This window comes from Cariama cristata, unplaced genomic scaffold, assembly GCF_000690535.1.
Source record: "Cariama cristata isolate BGI_N322 unplaced genomic scaffold, ASM69053v1 scaffold12444, whole genome shotgun sequence".
Classification (NCBI taxonomy): Eukaryota; Metazoa; Chordata; class Aves; order Cariamiformes; family Cariamidae; genus Cariama; species Cariama cristata.
The window spans coordinates 42,979-65,046 of NW_009612420.1; the positions used below are offsets into that span (position 1 = coordinate 42,979).

At 47.0% G+C, this 22,068-nt stretch overlaps 1 protein-coding gene across 1 annotated transcript in view; it reads right to left on the reverse strand.

The window, feature by feature from the left end:
- The window catches only part of LOC104160499 (phosphofurin acidic cluster sorting protein 2-like), a 67,686-nt gene that overhangs the window by 34,242 nt on the left and 11,376 nt on the right, over positions 1-22,068 (reverse strand). Inside the window, 7 exon segments of the mRNA XM_009698628.1 lie at positions 541-600; positions 2,900-2,980; positions 3,757-3,830; positions 5,081-5,243; positions 7,368-7,493; positions 12,040-12,129; positions 15,426-15,513. Coding sequence (XP_009696930.1) covers positions 541-600; positions 2,900-2,980; positions 3,757-3,830; positions 5,081-5,243; positions 7,368-7,493; positions 12,040-12,129; positions 15,426-15,513 — 682 coding nt within the window.

Below are 22,068 nucleotides of genomic sequence, written 5' to 3' on the forward strand. Positions count from 1 at the left end.
AAAATCAGCACACAGCCATACAGCCAGGTGAGATGTTAACTGTTTTTACATTAGATACTTAATGTTACACAGGTTTCCTGGGTACTGGATCTCGTCCATTTTCAGCTCTGACCAGACAGCTGACTCTCCTGTGGATCTGCATTCCCTATCCAAGTTTTTCATGTCTTGCCTGGCTGTTCTAGTAACATGATCAAACAGGCTGGGATTCAACTTCACAAAATATACACCGTAGAACTACTTGCCTTTGAAAGGGTCAAAGATAATTTCAAAGCAGTCTGCAAAACTAATGGGTACACACATGGCTGCCAAAATCTGCTTTTGATAAAACTAGATCTAGAAAATGTTTGATCACATTTTTAAATTGGCCCTCAAGCCTCTATGCAAGGCCAGGGCGTAAGGAAAGGTCACATCCACTGCAGACTTGAAAACAAAAAGAAGGGAACTAGGGGGAAAACAGGAGAGTGTTCCTCGAGTAAAGTAAGATGCACCAAGCCAAGGGCAATACACAAGACAGGAAGGCTTACAGAATTAATTCCTTACCTCGTCAGACACTTTAAACCTCTTCAGCAATGCCACAACCTTCTGCTTGAAGTTTTGTTGCTGCAAGTGAAAGACACTTTTACATTAGTAAAGCGTTAAGCGAACTGTTTTCTCCCAGTCTGCAAGAAGCCCAGACACACCTGACACTGGTGCTCTAGCCACTGCTTCAAATCAAACAACTCCTGGCACCACAAACCAAGTCTCTGCTGTGCCTATGTTGAAATCGGCTTTTCCACACCTATGATGCTTCCTTTCCTGCATTACAACAAACCAGGTCCCACTCCACCAGGCATTCTAAACCTTCTGACCCTGGTGGATGGCACATGACTCTTGGTTGGACACACAGTGGGTAACAACTTATTTTGTTTGCCAGATCGCCTCCCATACCTGTTTGATATATTTCTGGCAAACATTTGACAGTCATCTTTTCCAATTCTTAATAAAGGTAAGCCAACACAGACATCTACCCGCTGACCCAAAGTATGAATGTGTTTTCTACCAACAAAGCACTGTTTTTTCCAGGAGCTTGCAGTTCATCCTGGCAGGCTCATTTATTTGACTAGCAGCACTGTAGAAAAGTTGTGGGGCTCGTCCTTAGCACTTGCCTATCAGAAAAATGCTTTCTGAGTCCAATGCCCCCAGATCCTGGACTCAGCAGGCATCAAGTCCAAAGCAACACAAGCCAAACCGCTGCACTTGCTTTGTCTTTACTTGCCCCCAAGAGCTCTCTCTTTCTTGCAGGACTAAACAGCTTAGATTTGCCACAAGCTGTCCAGTCCTCCATCTGTCAGTGGCCAACCTAACATGGACACTTTGAAGAAAAGGAAGAAGGGTCCAGGTGTGAGTGCCGGTACAGAACATTTGAGGTGGCATCCCTATGTCAGGAGGAAAGGGAGGAAAAAAAATGGCCGGCATTAGGTCACTCTTAGGCAAAGAAAGTTCCTCATTTGCTGGCTCTCCTGTATCTCATGTGAGCTCCTCTTGCAAGTCCAACCGCTTGCTCCCACTCTGGCCTCACACACTACACACTGCCCCACATCTCCAAACCTAGCCCTTCACCTCTGAACTTAAATCCTGTGAGCTGCAACCACCTTCTAGACAGCTGAAGTTTAGGTGAAATAAATCCACCAGGCCTCAAACAAAGACTGCCCTATTTCTGTCCCCAATGCGCTTGTGAGGCTGAGATGCTGTCACGATAGCGAGAGTTGTCCTCGGGCTCAGGATGCCAAACAAAACCATCCATCACACAGACCATCTTGGACCAGCATGGCAGTCTGGAGGGAGGACATGGTGTGCAGTAGCTGAGGTGTCATGGCAAGAATTGTTTGCTGGCCTGAATGGTTTGACAGCTGGCAGACAGGAGGTCTGGTTTGGAAATGGGCTGATGTTAACTGGCAGCACCAAACCCAGTTTTGCACCAGCCCCATGCACTGGAGATTCAGTATCAGTTCAGAGGTCAGGGCTAGAATGACATCACTCTTATGAGGCAGTTGCTTGCTTAATAACCAAGTGGTGTGTGTTGTCCTGGTTGGTCACTGACTCTTAAAAACAGTACTAAGGACACCAAGGATATGAACTAGCATGCTCCTCCTCTCACAGAGAGGATCTGTTTAGTGTCAGATTCAGGTCAAAACAGGGATTCTTTCAGACCTCATCAAAACATGGATTTCGGAAACAGCCTCACACAGGTACAATGATCTCCAAACTTAAGAGTAAGTCCAAAAAGAAACCTAGCCCATCCCGGTGATTCTGAGTTACTGTCATCACAGACATGCACAAACACCTGTGTAAGCAGAAAGCTGCACTATGGTGTGGTCAAGCACAAGTCACTGCTCCACAGAGAAGTGCAGCTTTGGAGGCATACGCATGCTTGCTGTGAGAGAGGGTGGATAGCTGCATGTGACTTGCCAAAGCTTTCAATATCCAGCTATTTCTTTTGCCTCAGCACCACATGCACCACCTCAGGTTTATCTGTCAAGCTCCAGCCTCTGACTGAGCTACTTCATCTTGAAACCTTCCCACTGGTCTCTCCCATACAGAGCACAAACAGAAGAGCTTCCCTTCACTTAAAGCTATTTTCAGGGCTTACATGAGCATGGGTCCTGCACCAGCTTCTTCATGGGGCTGGAATTTCATACACTTACATGATTTTTGGAGCTCCCTTAACCTTGCAGCCAAATGACACTCAAGACAGCACATACACACACATTGGATGGCCCCGCTCCCTGAACTGGCTGCTTTCGCTAGCTCTTCTCATGCTGTGCCCATGCCCCCAAGCTCTCTGCTGCTCCTATAAGCCACATGCACTGCGCATCCTGGCCAAACCCCGTCAGTGTTAGTAAAACTAATTTCCACCGACCCTGGTTATGGACGTCGTTCTTACTATCGATCTCCGCTGCTTCTTAGGCTTCCCCAGCTCGTATTCATCATCATCCAAATCCTAAACAGAAAGAGGATTCCTGTGTTACCTTTGTGATATGGGGACACATGAGCATTTAAGTGCTAAAAACGTTCCCTCTATGAAGATGAACCTGCTGCTCTGTCTTCCAGGCTTTCAGCATTTGCCTCAATTGCAGTTATGATGGCAGAGAGAAAAGGAAGTGAACCGGATCTGCAGAGTACCAGGAATAACAGCTTAGAGAGGCAAAACAGCCCTAGTTCTACATTCAAGGAACAAGGATAGTCACAGCCCCACATTTCAGTGGGTTCCTCTCTCAGTACCCTCCAAGAGGTGGAAGGCAGGTGATGCCAGAGTCTGAAGGCAAATAAGACCCAAACTCAAAAGCATCTCATATCTAGCCAGGGAGTTCTCCGTAAGGACCTATTTTGCAGAAGGTATTAAAGACTAAAGACTGACTTGGACCCCACCGGTCCTTTAATTACAGCTGGGGATCTAGTTGGGCTCTTTGAATCCAATCAGCATTACAGAAGCAATCAACTGATGCCTTTGACCATTAAGCAGAGAAACACACAAGGATGCTAATGTTTCAGTGTTTAAAGGGAGCTCAAGTCCAAACACGTGAACAGATAAATCACAGCGTGGTGGAAGAAATGGCTTACTGTGCAGGCCTTCTGCCACTGCAGCTAAACACTTGGTGACAGTCTCGCACTGTCATGGTTTAGCTAAAGAAGTAGCCTTTTAGTTTTAAGCATAAGCTGAGAGTGTACACGCTCTACTGAAGCTCTCACAGGGAGAAGCCATGCCCTAAACAGTACCTGGCCCTGTACGGCATCATCACTGGCCTCCTGCTCAGAAGAGAAGCTCTCGTACTCTTCCTCGGAATAGTTGTCTGAAAGGGAAGGAAAGAGGGGAGAGATCCTGTGAAACTCCTTTAAGGTGAGAGGACAGCCTCATCTCCGGAACAGAGAAGGCCAACTAACAGTCACAAATCAAGAAAGGAGGCACACAAGGAGATGCCTGCTAGTTTATCTTCTATCTGCACTAGAACGATTGAGATGGGAACCACCTGGAGGTAAGGAACAAGAAGAAACATATCTCATAGGAAGGAAGGACCAGCACACAGATAATGCTCCTTGGAACACCACCCCTTTTACCCTGGAAAGAGCCACCTGGTAGACAGCAGCAACTAAACAGGTTTCTCCACAAGGGAAATTACTTTTCCCCCTAACATGGGCATAACTGGCTTAAAGGAGCAAGTCGATATGCCAGGAGAGTCTAAATCCTTTATCGAAATGACACTTCAGGGGAGCTGCCTGGCCTCAGGCAACAACACACAAGCACCTGCGTGCACTACCTTCAACAGGTCACTTTTCTAGCAGTGAGCAGAAGGCTGGTACGACATAAAAAGACTGTCACGAGTAGAAACCCAATGACTTCCCTATACGGTGCACAACACTATGGATTTACACTCATTAAACCAGGCCACAGTCCACAGCAAAACATGTTGCAGGTTTGCAGGTCTCCTCTAAGTTAATGAAATTTATTGTAGAATACTCAAAGGAAAAAAAGTCGGAAGAGTAGCTTAAATGAGAATCTCCTGAATACAACACTGTTAGCCAGGTGAGAAGCTACAGGTTCTCAACACACCCCCAGTAATGCTGGAAGAGTGTTGGCAAGAACACAGCTAACCCTTGACATGTTGCAGGTTTGCAGGTCTCCTCTAAGTTAATGAAACTTATTGTAGAATACTCAAAGGAAAAAAGTTGGAAGAGTAGCTTAAATGAGAATCTCCTGAATACAACACTGTTAGCCAGGTGAGAAGCTACAGGTTCTCAACACACCCCCAGTAATGCTGGAAGAGTGTTGGCAAGAACACAGCTAACCCTTGCCAGATGGCTCAGGCCTGGTGTGATACACAGGAGAAGCTTTGATAATTCAGTCCCCCACTCCTGTCACACTCCCTGCTTATACAGCAACAGGTTTGCAAAGTGGGTTTTCTTTGCATTAATCAGTTACAGACACAGCAACTTGTGCAAACCAGTTCTCATTGGTCCCAGGAAGCATCTAAGCCCAGGTGGGGTTTAACTCCAGCTAGCTCAGGAAGACACTAGTCCTCAGAGCATGTGGTTGTACTCTTACCTGTAGACTTGATTTTCTGGCTGGCCTGCATAGTGCTGTCTTCATGGTCAATGGGCTGACTTGACAAGGAGAAGATCCAGATTTCTGCTACCTTCACTGCAGCCTCTTTGATGTTGCTGAAAAGGCTCAGAACCTGGCCACCTTCTGTTGGGTGCTGCATGACCTGGGAGAGAAATTAAGCAGTACAAATCTGCATTTAAATGTATTTAAGCTTGCATCATTTGCATACTACAAGAGTTATTTATGTTAAGAGTTACTCCACATTTCCAAGTACAGAAGCAAGCCAACACCCTGCAACTGCAGGAGCCACTTACAGGCACTATACAATGCTAGTTGAGATTTTATTTGACTACTAATGGAAGTGATGGAAGGAAAAAGTGTTCTGAGCTTGACAGTTGATTAGCTCACCCTTGAAGCACAATACTTTACTACTTCATTACTATGTATTTGCTTCCATGGCACAGTACTGATTTGAATTATCAAGTTACCAACCTTCTGAAAACCTAATTAAGGAATTTAATTTTGTGTTAAAGTCCAGTAGAAGAGCCAGTAAAGGCAAAAATTCTTGGTGAGATACAGATGCAAAGTGCTTCCTAAAGCAAAAATCTCTGCTCCTGGCACCTGAATCTCAGAGGAGGTGACCACTCCAGGATAATGAAGCAGTGGGTCACGAAAAACAAGATAACAGCGGAGGCAGAGGGACATCTCGGTGTGAGTTTCTCCTTCCTTTGCCACTCATAGCTCACAGGGCTCTCCCCAGAACCTAAGATTTATGTGCTTCTCTTGCCCCACCAGAGTCAGAAAGCACTTCCCCAGGCCTGCTGCACCTTGGCTTTCTAACACACACCAGGCTTTGTCAGCTTCTCACGTGGTTTTAAAAAGACTTGAGCTGATGAGGAACATATGCCCCCCTATTCTTAAACTCTGCTCAGACTCACAACTCCAATTCATTGCTTTGTTTCAACAGCTGAAAATTATTCTTTTTTTCCCAGAAATGTGTCAGTGCTGTTTAGGGGTCATTATACTGTAAACTGCAAAGGGGAAGAGGGGGTGTGTGTGTAAAGTTTTCCTGAAGTCTTCAATTTCAATAAACTGTAAAGGGGAAGAGGGGGTGTGTATGTAAAGTTTTCCTGAAGTCTTCAATTTCAGAAATATTGCAGATGAGCTGGAGAGCAACTATTTCCTAACACAGTGAACCTTTGCAAATTTTTGACCTTCTAACCTCAGGCAGCTGACATTACAAAAAGACGTAAGAAAAACCACACACAGCAGCAGCAAATGCCCAACACTCAGAAGTTCATTGATGGGTCTAATTAATCGACCCACATGTTTTCTGCCTTACAGCAGTATTTAGTTTCTAGTTCTTCAACAAATCAAACACCGTTCAGGAAAAATGTTAGCTACAACACCACAAATCAGAATTTGGCCAATTCAAATGGGGAGTTCACCAAGTTCACCATCTACCGCAAGTTCAAGGGAAGGTGAACTCACACTCAAGGAGTGGTCCTTATAATGAATTATTTAATATAGTAGTGACTCACCACAGCATAACACTAGCTTATTTTGGATGGAAATGATTTTTTGACAGAATGCAGTTTGATAAAAAATACTGGTGTTAAGCTGAACTGGCTACTGCTAAGCCCATCTCTAAATACTCAGAAACAGAGACAGCAGAGACTAAAGAGAGCACAAAATAATGAAGCATGGAGCTAAGCCATTTAGAAAGCCTTAGTGAGTAATTTATCCATACTTGATTCCACTATTAATTTTCAAATGTAAATCTGAAAATTTTATCATTTACCTCTTATGAATAGAACTCCACCTAAATTACCAACAGCCCTGAAATAAGAATTGCAAAGGGTGTTTCAAGCAAAATGAGAGAAACTACTTGATCCTGAACTCTCATACATTGGCACAGAGAAGCACAGCAAACCTTGCTTTAACATTTCTTAGGGTTGGAAGGCTTGCGCAAGTGACCTTATCTGTACTTACGATCTGGACCCCCTAACTCTAAAAAAAACCACACAACAACATAACCCTCACAAGGTAATAAGCTAGCCTTGTGAAAGTTTCAGCTCTCAAGATACTACCCAGAAAATGTCCAATATTACTCCTCAGTAGCAAAATCTGTTTAAAATATTGCCCTGTGAACACTGATTATAATTATTAAGACAGCTATATGAAATCCTGTCAATTACTTTTCAATGAGGAAAGTGACAATACTGGGTTTAAAGAAAAGGGAAAATATCCACCTTTGTAAACAGAAATCACACGAGATGCTGCTCACCTCAGCCATGTTGATAGACCCCACAGCCAGAGTCTTGTAGCCTAAAATGGTTCGGTTCTTGTATCGCTTCCGCCGCTGCAGCATGATCTGAAGCTTGTTGCCTTCTCTCTTCAAGAAGTGAGGGTACTGCAGGTTGGAAACACAATGGAAAAGTTTATTACGTCTCTTGATATTATCTCCCAAGTAAACTCCATTCCTAGGGATTAACCCTAAGGCTTTTAGAAGTGCCTACAGCTAACTCACACTCAGTGGACAACCCTTCATCATCCCAAGGAAGCCTTCATCGCTGCCCAAACAGCTCAGCTCTGGGGTCTCATTTCCCCAGTCAAGAACAAAGAAAACAATCCAAGGGCACAGAGGAGCTGCTCAGCTTGGGAAAGGCTGAGCTCAAGGCTGGCTCCAGACACATGAGCAGCCTCCAGGAGATGCTTCCCCCAAAAGCTAAATGGAGGCTGCCCAGAACCGGAGCCCCAGAGGTGCTGCCCGGGGCCCGGGCTGCCCCTGCACAAACAGCAGGCAGCACGCAGTGGCAGGGACAGCTGCGGACCCTCGCACTCCTGTCAGGACACTGCCTTCCCTCCAGCACAAGGACAATTCTCAGTGTTTGACTCCCTACTGCACACCTTTAAGAGCCTGTTTTGCCCTGAACGGCAAGCAAAGAGAGGCACAGCTATAAAGAGGCCAAGGATTTGCTGATCCCTCTTTTGCTAAAGTATGGAGACCTACATGGTCACACAATGATTCCCTCCAGGACAAAGACGTCTCCTCCAGGCACACAGCTCATGGCCATGTGCCCCGTTAATCACACGGCACACGGTGTCATTAACACTCTCAAACTTCCATTGCTCAAAGTGGTTGTATTTTAAGTAATTAAGTCAAGAAAAACCCTGTCCTACTGCCAGGCTATGTTGCAACAACTTAAATCCTTCCAAGAAATGTTCCATACAAGAAAATGCATTTGTTTACATATCTCCCCAAAAACTCCCCAAGAACAGAGAGGCTGTGATGTCAAGCAGAGACTATAAAGGGGCTAACCATGCTATCTCAGCCTGCCCTGCTCATCTGGCACAGAGCACAAGTGCAGTCAGGTCCTGCTTTCTGCCAGGATACTCGCCAGAGCGCTGACAGTCCCCTGGGCCCAGCTCACCGGTTGTGGGAGGAAGCAGCTGTGCAATGGAAAAGCAATCTTCAGGAAAAGACACAGCAGCCACCTGACTAGTTTCATCCTGAGAAGAGAGGTGAATGGGACACATGCTCCAAATACACAAAACACATAGCACTAAGTAACCTGCAGACAGGAGAGATCTCAACCAGGACATTCCCAAGTGAAAGGTGCTTCTCTTGCAGGCAAGACCTACATCTTTTTTTTCCTTGGGACATTATGAAAATAACTTCCTGTCAATCAAAACCCTTGATAAATATAAATGCTGAGTGCCACCAGAAACCCCGATATTAATATGCAGTCCAGAGCAAGCCTGAGTGCTACATAGAGAGCTGGGAGCAGTGGCCACCCAAACACACAGAATACTAATTAACTGATTGCTCTGCAAGGGCAAGATCTACTGTGCGTTGCACAAGGAAGCAGCTCTGCAGAAGAGAGGAACGGCAGTTCATGTAATTAAATACAACCTCAAAACACACCTGCATCCAGACACAGACGGAGCCTGTGACTTTACAGATGTGCAACGTCCTTAAACAAGGATGGAAGAAAGGGGAAGGGGCAAGAGGGGCTCTCAAAGCCAGAGGCACCTTTTGCATTCAAATCTACCATCTCTTTGCCTCTAGGACCCTTCTATGTGTTGGAAAGGCAGCAGGGGAGAGGGACTCCTTGTTCAAAGCGCCTGGGCCACACCAAGGCTGCTTAAGTATGAGTCTGCAACTAAAGTCCAAAGTCATGCTTGGTCCCAGGCCAACTTGATTTCAATGTGAAAAATTTTCAGGGATTAAACTGGATGGCTCAAGTCCATACATGTGCAAGTTTCTGTTTTTCAAAGGTGTGCTGCCTGGCCTCCTCTGATGTGCATTCACAGAGATGACAAAAGAAAGATACAGAGAAACTCAGGTCACTCGTCTCCTCTGTTAAATCAAGGGCCTCTAAAAGAAAAGCTGAGCCATTTTCATAGCACAGACAAGCTATTTTCAACACCAGCCATGGCTTAAACTCTATCGCATGGTTTCAACCAAAACTTTTCAGTAATTGTCAGTCCATAATAGAAATTGGAGAGGAAAACTGTTTGGCTCAAAGCATTTGAAAACAAGACATTTAGAGGAAGCACCAAGCACCCCAAGGCACCTCTGAGGGGTGAGAAGAGGGGGCCATCACACACACCAGAACAGCAGGAGTCAGGGTTAGACATTCTTTCTGAAGTCCTAGTGATGTAATTCCTTCCCTCTGGAAAGGTTTATTAGATTAAACACAGGAAATAAGTGCTCCAGAAAGCTGTGATGTTGTGCTTGGAACACCTGGGGAATTTCACTTGATCCGGTGAAACCCACAGAGGGTCAGGAGAAGCAGGCATTCCAGCAATAAGCGTGATGGTGGCTCACCTGCCAGAAAGCCTACCACTGGTCTAGCCAGCAAAGTGAAACAGGATCGGACACACCACTAACTCAGCTGCGTAACAGAGCAACAGGGAATTCCTCCCTCCTGTCTGAACGGAGGCGTGCCAGACACAATGGGCTGCTCGCTATTATGCCAGCCAGCACCGTCGCCTTTCTAGCTCAGCTCTGACAAGGAAACGCTCTGCGCAAAGGACAAAAATTTCACCCAGGAGAAGCCACTGAGAAGGCGGTGACCGCGAAGGTATGAGGGGCTGCAAATCCAGACAGCTAGTACAAAGCAAGGCATACAGTTTGAAGAGCTGACAGTGCGATATGGAGATACTGGCTGCTGCAAGACACTGAGACCTTCTTGTTCTGTGACATCCACATGCTTTTACTTTGTGGCCCATCACCAATCTCAAATATATCCCAGGCACTAAACTCAGACTGTGTCTGGCTTAAGCTGCAGTTGTTAGCTAGAAGTAGCTTCCAGACATCATCCAATTAGGAAACAATAAAAGCTGTCATAAAAATCCTGCTGCGCCATTTCAGGAAGGCTTCCCAGGCCTTACTGCATCCAAGACCACCAATCCTTCCTGCAGTCAGAGACCAGCAGCGCATCTCCGCATTAAGCTTGCTCATCTCTTCTGAAGGCTCAGTGTCACGGACATTGCTCTCTCCTGGCTCAATTCCCAGCCCCTTCAGGGGAAATCGAGTTAGAGGCAATGCTCTGCATCCTGCTGCAGCATTGCCCCAAGTCTCAGAAGAAAGCCCATATTCCAAATTAATTCCAAAAAGACCTGCAGAAATACTTGCTCCTTGCTGACACAGGACTGACAGAGGGAGACCTGGCTCATCTTACAGCTCTGCTCCCAACCATGGGAAAGCTGCAGCCCCAGGACCCAAGTGTACATATTCCTCGCACGTGGCTTTGTTATTCCTGTTCACAAAAGAGGGGATGCAATGTTGCAGTTAACCCAGTCGGTGGGCTGCATCAGGGCAGAACCAGAAGCATCAGCCATCTGTGTATGGCTGTCTGGGGAGCTGAAGGGTTACCATCAGTCTACAATGAAATCCTATCTGCTTCCAGTCTGCACAGGTCTGAGTAACAATCAGTCTGTCTCACATCATCACTTGAGCCTTTCTCCTTACCAGATCAAATTCTTGACTTCAAGATCTAATCAATAGTCCCAAAACACAGATAATCCAGATATGAATGCTTCTGAATGTCTGACTGGCTCTGTTCTATGCATGCAGGATCCTCCCTCTTGCCTGCAGCAAGCCAGCCTCTATTTACCTTATTTCCCTGCTCAGGAGGTAGCACTAGGGCAGCATGCTTTGAAGAAAAGTGGAACCAATACAGTTGCTCCAACTCCCAGCTATTCCTATGACTCTAGAGCCAGGAGTAACTGTCTGCATACTGCTCCTGCTTCCCAAATGGTGCCGACTCTGCCAACTCCAAATCAGAGGTTCACCTGTCCTATCGCTACTACTGCCTTCTGTCAGCCTGATTCTCCATGCCACCCTCCAGTGCCTATTCATAAGGAAGGCAACAAAAGGCAAAAAAGAGCTCTCCTGCTCTGCTCCAGTTCCTGCCATAGCCTTAAGATGAAGAAGACAGACTGCAGCAAAGTCCTTGCGTCCCTGGGCTCCAAACACAGGATGCACAACAAGGAAGGTCCCCTAACACTGCAAACCACCACCCTGTTCCAGGCCTTCCATGCTGAGAGGCAATTCAGACAAATTGTGCTGTTGCACTGAGGACATGCAAATTGCAGTTAGTGTCTAACTTGCCTGCTCCTCCCAGACGAGTAAGGATTAGAGATCTGCCTTCCATGATGCAGGGTTGGCCCCAAGAACAACTCTAAGGGCTTATACGGCAACTTTCCTAGTGGGCTTCCCCCTCCCCACATCCTGGAAGCACCTAGGCCATTTTTGCTCAAATTCCCCATGACCGACTACCCAGAGACAAGCCAAAAGAGCTCAGATAGCTTTTCAGAAATGGCTGGGACCGCCTTAAGAACAAGCATCTCTGGCAGCACTAGAAGGATCTTCAGCTCAGACCTACAACGCATCTCTGCTCGTTGCAAAGCAGCAAGCACACATGCCCAAAGGCCGCATCCCCCCTTACCTGCAGCGAAAAGGTCAGTGCAAGCTCCGTCTCCACATGTCCACTCGGGGGCAATACAATCTCGTGAGACCTCAGGATGCGCTTGGAGCCCTGTACAGAAACAAGGTCCACCGGGTGAATTCCCCAGAAGCCAGCCCTTACATCCCACCCCAGTCCTACTTACTGAAAACCAGGAAACGTTGTCAGGGACTACCACAGAGAAAGTAAATGGATGAGTCTGACCTTGCACTTCTGTGAAATATTAATGAGATGAAAGGGAGGTATTTGACTAATAAAGATTTGGGCATATTTACTGTCCCTAACTGCAACAAAGCAGCTTTTGTTCTGCCAAACTCTAGCATTCAAAAGCTATGAGTCAACTCTCACCCCTCAAGTTCAAGTCTCATTTTTACTTCAGCCAACAGGTACAAGGTTCATCATCCCCCAGCTTTGGAGGCTGCAGCATCATGCTTAAATCTCCAGCGCTAGCCATGACAGACTGGTCTTTTCTTTTTGTGCACACAACCCACCCCGGGGAAAGTGGAGATTTTAACCTGTTTAAACAACTGCGAGTAGTTGAGGTTATAAAAGAAAAAAAATATCCACTAAGCATCACAGTGGAGCCTGGAGACCTGATAGTATTACAGGGCAACTCCAAATCAACACTGTGTTTGGGCTGCTGTATGCTAACCAAGTTACTGGGCTATTTACTGTGCGAGCATTTTGTTTCAGGGAATGTTTCAGGGAAAACTAGCAGGAAAGCATGACAGACTGCTGCCTAGCAAATCCTTCTGCACTGTTCAAACACAGTGGCAAGTTTCAGAGGTCCCTGGCTCAATGTTCTGCTGAGGTTGCAGATCTGGCTTTGTCCAGACAGGCAGATCTCCCAGAAGCACAGAACTGGAGCTCTCAAAAAGAGCAGCATCTGGGAAAACAGAGACAGACTGAGGGGGTAAACACCTCCTAGCTACATTCAAACGAAAATCTGGTCTGCTTATATCAGCCTCAACAGCATCCTGAGATGAGAGAGAAGCAGAGACTCGTTTACATCCCTTCCTCCCCAAACACATGGCTCAGGCAGCCAGAGCAAATGCTGTGATTTGCAGCGGTGCCTGAGCTCCTGCACAACACAGCACCGGCTCCTCTGTGGAAAAGCGGAGGTGCCTAAGCTCCGGTGGATCAGAAAATAGACAGCAGAGCAGGACGAGAAACCGAAGTGCTCCCTCCAGGAAAAGCAGCACGTGTGCAAGTAAAGCCCAGCTAGCCTCGCTGCTGGCAACAGCGGCATCTGTTCCACTGGTGCAAAGCTCCTAATAGCAGCAATCTGCCTTTACTTGTTATGCAACTCGAAATCTAATGAAAGACCAAATATAGCTGCTTTTAAAAGACCGCAGCAGATAAATAGAGCAACGGCTCGGGAAACAGAGTTGACAACTCTTTGAACATCACTCTTCAGGAGGCTGCAAGGAGACATGAGAAATGCAGGTAAGATGCTCTCATTAGGTCTGAATTCAGTCATCCTCTCTGGAAGGACTCCAGTGTCTGACACCTCTCTTGCAATTCCCCATATAAAGGCAGTGAGTCATTTGACAGAGATCATATATTTGATGATCCAGTAGCACCAGCCCCAAACAATAGCCATGTCAGAAACCTGAGTGCTGGCAAATTAAGTGTCCCTGAAAGAGCTTGTCAGTATCGTCATCATAACATGCAAGCTATAAAGGGACTTTCAATAAAAGGGTTTCAAATCTGCCTGAGACAGCTGCAGTGCTACTGACCCACCGTTAAATAGCACATCACAAAGAAATATGGGTGCTGATGCAGCACAAGGGACACCCAAGGTGAGGCACTCTCTGGGACAGTGGTCATTCCAGCCATTGTCAGCTCTAAGTCAACTGGACAGACATAGCAAAATAAGGATGGCCTGGGGAAGCGAGCTGCAGCCCAGGACTTGGCAGATGAGCACCCCAAACAGGGCAAGTCCTTCTGCCTTCCAATTCTTCAAGGATCTGCCCTGGTGTAGAAAAGACTGCAGAAGAACCGCTCAGGTTCCATCCAGCATCTGAATTACTGTAGCAAGGCAGATCACAACATGTACCCAAAACAGACAAGAAAGTCCCATGCATTAAAACTCCTTTTGGACTTCCAGGTCTGGGGCAAGCTTTCACCCCCAAGAAGCGTAAGCAGTCAGCAGTAACCTGGACAGGAAAAGAAAGTTTTGCTCTTGTAAAAGCTACTGAATTCTCCAAACCAAGTCTGACACACCCTGGGTGTAGATCATTTGCTGACAAGCCTCAGGCCCTTACAGTGATGCATCCACCATCTAGGAGTAGAAACATATGGAAAGCTTTCAGCCCTGACAAGCAGTATCTAACAGCCTGCAACCCACAGCTGTGCTTCTTCTGAGGTTCCCGCAAATCCAGGTGTGTGAAACAACTCCCCGATTTTCTGCTCCGTGCTGTGTGTGCGTGAACCCCCTGCAAAAGAGAGGGACACATTCTTACCCCAGCTGGACTGCTCATGGAGATGAGAGATGCTGGTTAAATCCTCAGCTGCATGTTCCTGCACCATAGAGCCCTCATGATTTCACTTTCCAAGCTAGATTGTGTGCTTTGACACAACCAGCTCTCTGCAGGGGTTTGCCTGGTTCAGCAGCTGCTTTTCAGCATGGTTAATGCTATTTTTCTACTTATAGGTCTGCTAGGCTTGTACTCATTAAGTACTTCAGCATTTGCAGTGGTGGGAGCACGTGAGCCGAACTGATGCTGTGACGCACTGTGGAACTGGGTCCCCTTCCTTCCTAGCCTGCCTCCAGGCAGCGTGACCTACATGTAGGCACCTAATTAAATGGCACAAACGTATGCTGTAAAGTGGTTTATTTACCTAGGATGACAGCTGTATTTTATGGAAACAAATTAAAATCTACAGGCGCACTACAAATCCACTGACAAGCACCTGGCTACAAAATGACTTGGACTTGATAGCAGAGCTGCCCATCAGCAGAGGAAGTCCCAGACTCCAGACTCCCTAAACCAGAACGAAGTTTCCAAGATGTTCAGCCCGAAAATGAGCTGAAGCATGTTAAATACAGAACCAGGCTTGGATTTAGTGACAGGTCAGGAAGAAGAGGTGACAGCACGTGATCTGTAAACAGCATTTTTACATACAGATAAGCTCACGCTGAGCCCTCAGCAAACAATATGCTTTGCTTACAACAGTGAAATGCAGTAGGAACATGGGGGAAGGATCAGAAGAGACTCTCCATGCATCCAGAATACCCTGATGTACTTAGGAAGAAGCCTGTGGTTGCAATAGACCCTCAACGTGGAGGTGAAGCTCAGTTTAGGCATCTCCCAGTATTTTTAGCCAAACACCACATTTAATTCTCAGAACTGAGCAGCAATTACCTGCATTTTGACAGCAATGACCCCAGAAATAAGCTCCTTATCCAATTCCTTTAAGACTACCAGTTTCTTTAATGTCAAGCTGCACAACCTGCAAACAGGAACAGAAGAGAAACAGTTACAATCATGCCTGAAAAAGGAAAAGCTCTGAACAGCTTTTACACACAGCAGTATCCCAGTTTGAGGGCAAACAGGCTCCAGACACAAGCCACGCACTGATACGGACATAAAGCCAGCCGAAATATGTGAGGCTTCCCTGGCTTTTCAGACTGAATTTCTCCAGCCTTTCACAAATACAAGGAGGTAGACAGGGGGTACGTCTCTGTTTGATACAGACTCATGGCCACATGAGAGCGCCTCACAGTATGGACTTCCACTGACCACAGCCTGGGAACTCTTGCTCTGACTCAGACCAAAAGCTTTAGGGTCAGAGGAATTAAATTCCAGCAATATGAAAGCACTGGGTCAGTCTAATTTTAAACTCATCTACAAAGCTTTCCTAGATTGTTGGCTTTTTCAGTTTCAGACTCCTAGCTCCCAAAGATCTCACTCCCATCTCCTCTTGTCAACCCACGCATTCTCCTCCTCACCCCCAAACAAAAGTGCGAGCAAGTGGTTTCGGCCTAATGGGAAAGGGCGAGGAGGAAAAAAAAAAATAGAAGGAGGAGAGGACTCAAGCAGTGCCCTCTGGCCCTGGCGTTCACATGCCACACATAAGCAAGTAAATTGCATTCTTTGCCCAGGCAATGCTACATTGTTCTGGTTAAAGCTGATTGCACTTCTGCGTTCGAGCACAGGGAGTTTGGGAGAGGATAAAGTTTGGACCAGGTGCAGCTCTGAGGTAATGGGACCACAGTATTGGCACCGTCACACTTTCGTAGAAGCTACCACGAACTGGTGCAATTAAGGCAGCACGCCTACAAACAAACTTCAGGGAAAGATAAAACCTGAAGCAAAGACAGCTCAGCTTGAGGAAGGCAGAGTCCAGAGAAAGTTGCCGGGTGGGCTGTAGTGACTAGACATCATCCATCACGCTGCCTGGAGCCGGCACTGCCTTTGCGTCAGGTCCTTACCCCATGGCATAGGCATCTTTGGCTTCTGCCACGGGATGTTAGCAAGCCTCAGCATGGCCCCTCTGAAACTCGCTGCAGAGCTCTTTCACAGAAAAGTTTAACATCAGGGCTGCTCATGAAGGGCCCAAGTCCAACAGTAGGTGGGAAAGGAAGAGGAGCTAATGCTGGATTTTGCTGCGTGCACAGGCAGCAGTAGCACAAATGCCACTGACGAGCCTGCACTTGAACTGCAGGACTCCACACTGGTGCCAGGAAACCCAACAAGTCACTGCTGCAAGGGCGACTTGCACCTCTACCGCCTTCTTCACCACCACGGTGGGAAGCTGAAATACTGCTTTGCTGTAAATGCCTGAAGGTAGATGCGATCAGCCTGGGTGCAAAACTGCGGGAGAGACACAGCTAAAGGCACTTCCCAACAGAGGCAGTGGCAGATGTTGGAGCAACTTCTGCCTGCCTCATCCAGAAACACCTGTGGCTCTGCCTGAACCCTGCCCTCTCACATGAGGCTAGGGAAAGGGAAGAGCCAGTCTTGGCTCTTACAATCTTCACTCAAGCACCTCTCCAAACCTGCACTTGCCAGCCCCTTCTGCACCCCAGCCCACACTATCTGCTCTCCCTGCTCATTTGCAAAGCACTGGTTCCTGCTATCAGCCGCCCCAAAAATAAGAGAGAACTAGAAGCTCTCTCCTTCAGAGTTTTGCATCAGAAGACAGCACAGCCAGAGACCCTATAGAAACCACAAGGTGGAAAAAACAGGTCTGCCTGGGCCTCTGTCCCCCTCCGTCACACCACCAGCAGCTGGGCACGGTGTCGTTGAGACAAACGTGCCAGAGAGCGCAAGCCTGGAGGTGCTGGGTGCTGGAGGAAGGCCGGCAGAAGCGGGCAGGACAGCTGCTGCTGGGCTGGCGGGGGGGGACACGCTTTCACCCAGGGCCACAGCCTCCCCCTGAGCGATGCAGGCACCTGCGGAAGCAGGAGAGCACAGGCCAGCGCATCCAACTGCAAACAGAAGTGACCCTGTGCGCTGGAAGTCAGGCGAAGCTGCATCCCTCAACTCGGAGCGCAGGAGAGGCTGCCAGCTTTCCCTCTGTGTCCTGAACAAAACAGCAAGCGCAGATGCATGCGGCCGCTGCCATGAAGCAGCCAGGCCAGGATCTGGAGGAAGGAGGCTGTGATGCCATTTGTTTTCTTTATAATGCTGTAGCTAGAAGACAATCACGCTCAGCTTGCCAAAACCCACAGAGCTTGGGCCGGTCAGGTGCTGAGAGCAGAGGTAGGACAACACATGGGCATTGTCTTGGTTGACAGGCAAGGAACAAAGGCCTCTTCTCTGCCGCCCCGAGCTCGAGGATGAAAAAGGTACGGGAAAAAACAATGGTGTTCTCAGCGCGCACAGCGGAGCACAAGGAGGGCGTTCTGTTCTCCGCCGGGCATTCCTTCAATTCATCATTTATGAGCTTTGATCAAGCCCTGTGGAGCACTTGCTGCTTGGGGAGGGGGGGGGGGGAATATTAAAAGCCTCCTTTACAGTGATCAGAAAAACAAAAGCAGTTAAAAAAGACATGGGATGCATCTGCTTTCTTTATCCCCCATTGCTGGGCTGCTGGTACTAAAAGGCACTTCACACAATAAACAATGAAATGTTTATATTCCCAGGGCAGGAGGGGGTGGTAAAAATCAGGCAGAGTTTAAATCCCACCAAATCACTCTTACCCTAAACATGCATATTGTTCTGGGTCTTCAGTCTAAGTTTGCAGCTTACAAATCAAAGCAACCTTCAGACTATGTGGCAGAAAGGGGCCACACCTTACTCAAATAATCATGAAAAGGCATATTCCAAGCGTGTCACCGCATCCAGAGCCAGCGTCGTGCCCCTGCCGTCAGCACAAGGATCCTGAACCCCACAGGTATGGCGAGGATTTCTCCGCCATAACTGCTTCTGATAACAGCGGCACCTCCTTCCATACACTTATCTCTTGCTTAGGTTTTGCTGTACTTCTGTCAAGTCTCAGGGATCAGGAAGGCAACCGGTCTCACAAAACACTTCTATCAACAAGCCTGTTAAGATTAAACATTGGCAAGAAAAATAGGATAGATACAGGTGGAAGGATCTGAAAAAAGAACAAGGCTACATTTGGAAGTTTCTAATACATACATACACCATCTCAATGACCACAGGGAAAACAACCTAGCTTGCACACATACACACAAGGGGAACTGAGGAAGCCTCCAGCCTGGAGCTGAAAGAGCCTGACGTATTTTGAGCAGTCTATAAAAAGCCTGGGACAGCAATACAGGAGGTACAGACAAACCTTTTCTTTGCATGTTTGTTTCAGCAGCGACCTATGGTCACATACGGGGAGTTAAGCTAGCAAAAGTACTTAGTTAGCCGAAGCAGTGTTAAATAAGGGCAATAGAAATCTGAAAGCCAAGACTTCCACCTTTTTTTGAAGATTCATAGCAGATCTCCCTGCTAGGAGCACAGCTGGGTCCCGCGCAGCAGCAGGCAGTGCCTGCTGAGGACCTTGCGTCCCCTCCGGTCACACACATCCCCCCCACGGTGAGGAGGCACAAGGTACTTGCCTGACCCCATTTCAGGTTAACAAATCATGAGACAGCTTAATGTGTTCTACAAGAATAAAACTCTTCATCATTTTACATCACTGCTGCAAGAACATAGTTTTAAAGAGGAAATCTGGACCCGACCCAATGGTGTCGACTCGCCCTGCTAATGCAAGTTGTGCTGAACAGCTTCATGATGAGCTCTTTGCTCAAGGGGAAGGTTATCTGCAAAGAACATAACATTTTGCTAACCAAGATCCAGCAAACATGTCCAGACTAAATAAAGTGTTGCATTCTTTACTCACTGGATGTTTTGCTTTTGCATCCCTCTGAGTAGGAAGATCAGGAAAATAAGCCCCCTCCAAGAAAGAGTCCGCCTCACTGAATTAAATGTCTGTTTCTCCACAGGGAGCACAGTAATTGCACTGAGACCTCGCTCACACAGAGAGAGTCGAATCAACAGGAAGGAAAAATTAAAAATTAAAGACCTGTATTTTAATTAAGCCCCATAGAAGTCGAGAATAATAACAGATGCATCCACAGCTATAGGGGACTCCAAGTGCAAGACGTGAGCTGGGGCAGGAAGACTCTAGCTCGCTACACAGATGCTCTTTGTCCAGGTTAAAAGCTGCAAAAGACATTGTTCCTAGAGAAAATGTTTCATGCCAGGAGTGCTCTCCTCCGAGCTCTGTAAACTCAATCAGCTGGTGGCTATAAGTAAGGAATTGGTTTCTGTTTGGTCACTGGACACTTTCACCTCACCCAAGTTATTTCAGCATTTCAGGACAGCAAAGCAGCCTCCATTCAACCTCAACTTTGAGTGTTTTGCTCTGAGCTGACACTTACACCCAAGGCAGTCCCAAAATAAATTGTGAGCCACTTGAAGGAGGGAGACACCCGCCTACACGCACGCTTGCCCAGACAAACAGAGCCATTCTGCACATAGCTACAGGGGCATCTGTGCAGGAGAGGCCGGAGCAAGAAGCCCTGTACAGCATTTTTCAGAGACAGCTGCTTAAGTAAGGTATGAACGCATGCAGGGCACAACCAACCAACTGCACAAGTAGTTTCTTACACCTGCTTTGCACATGCCCAGGAAGAAAAGAACACACAGACATACTCACTGCTGCACTTACAGGCTAAAGGCAGGGTTCTGTACTGGCCTAGGAGAGTTAGCTCGGGGAGAAAGCCGGGGAGAAGAGTTGTCCTCTCATGTCATCAAAGCTTCACAGTGGGGCCTCTGGGCAAGGGCAGCACTGGTAGAAGCCACAGGAAGAGTGCTTCTTCTCTTTCCAAAGCTTATCAGCTAATTCCCTCAAAATGCTCTAATCTTGGTCCCAATCTCTTCTCCAAGGCAAGAAGAAATTAAATGAGGTGGCAGAGGTCAAGTGCCCCGATTTCTGTCATACCAGAACCATAACCTGAGTAACTTATGACGAAACCTAATAGTCCTGTATTAGTCTCTGCTTACTTCTTCATTCACACTTGCCAGCTGTTGGATCTGGGTACAGATCCATTCAAGTAGGCCTTAAGAAGCCAGGAAACAATTGCAGGGCAAATATTTTCATTGTTCTTGTTCTCAAGGATCTTTAAATCCTCTTCCCAGCATTAATACAGAGAATTAAGCTCTTAAGATTCTAGAGACTAAGATCCATAGAAACGCTGTAGCAAGCAGGTCTTGTTCAGACAGGTAAGAGGATGGCAGCTTATTTTACACAACAGGCACTACCCAGGATCTCGCAAGGACACATGCACATAGCCAGACACTATCCTTTTACAGTTGAAATACTGTCCTGTTCACTTCAAATACATTACAAACATACCTGCTTCAAACTGAGATGTAAAAAGGGTGGGATGTCAAAATTTTGCAGACCTGCATCATTTTTAAGGGATCCTAGAATTCTGCATGCGCACGTTTGCTGTTTGAGGAGCAGCATGCTCCTTATGCTTATGACCAAGGATTAAAGCGCATCTGAGCTTAGATACTCCAATCCAACATACCAGTTGGAAAATCCTGAGAGATGTCTTCCTTCAGTGGGACAAGACACTGCTGGCTGGCTCTAGGGGACTCACCCGAGGCAGAAAGGTATCAGGATCCCTGCAAGCCAAATAACTCTGGCTCACAAAACAGAGGTTACACGTTCCATTGGCACTTCCAATTTCTTAACGTTTCAGCAGTCCGGAAAGGAAAGGGCACTACTGAGGGCACAGCAATGGTGGTGAAACCCACAGGGGTTAAAGCTCAGTCTCCACAGATCCACATACTCTTCAGGTAACCAAGCAAAACTTCTTGTGCAAGCTGGCAGTTGTGTCACACCATGTCCTGACTACCTGGCCAAGACTCCATCTATTCCAAGTCATACCGGCAGGAGACCAGCCCGTCTGTCACCAACTGCTCGCCTGCAGGTACATGCTCTGAACTGTTCTTCCGACACACAGCAGCTTTCTCTCCCTTTAAGAAGTCGTTTCAGTGAGAGCAGAAGCAGCTCTCTTCACACATCTGTTGACCTCAGTTGGGATCTCAGTTCTTGCACACACTGCTACACATTTGGTTTCTCACTCTTCATTTTGATGGTTTCAAATCCCTTTACAGGGTGACTTAGAAGGGGGAAAAAACCCAAACAAATGCAAAGCAGGGATTAGGTCTCTTTCTCAGACAGGAAAGGGAGTGCAAAGGAGTTAGGCAAACTCACCCATGTTTTCACGCCATGCTGCCTGCAAACCCAAGCACAGGCACAAGCCTAGTTAAATATACCTCTCCCGGCTTGGCTCTTTCAAAACCAGCATCTAGAACACCAGGATGGCACAGCATCCTGACACCAAAGTAAGCATCAAAGAAAGAGCCTATGGCACTGGTGCATTAGGTATGATCAATGTTTTTAAAGAGGCAATAGGGAAGTGTTTTATTAGCTTTAAAGCCTAAAGTCAGTGAATAATGAAAAGCTGATTCATGGTTAAGGCTCCTTTGACAGGCCATCAGGATTACATTTTCTGTATTACTGATGACAAAC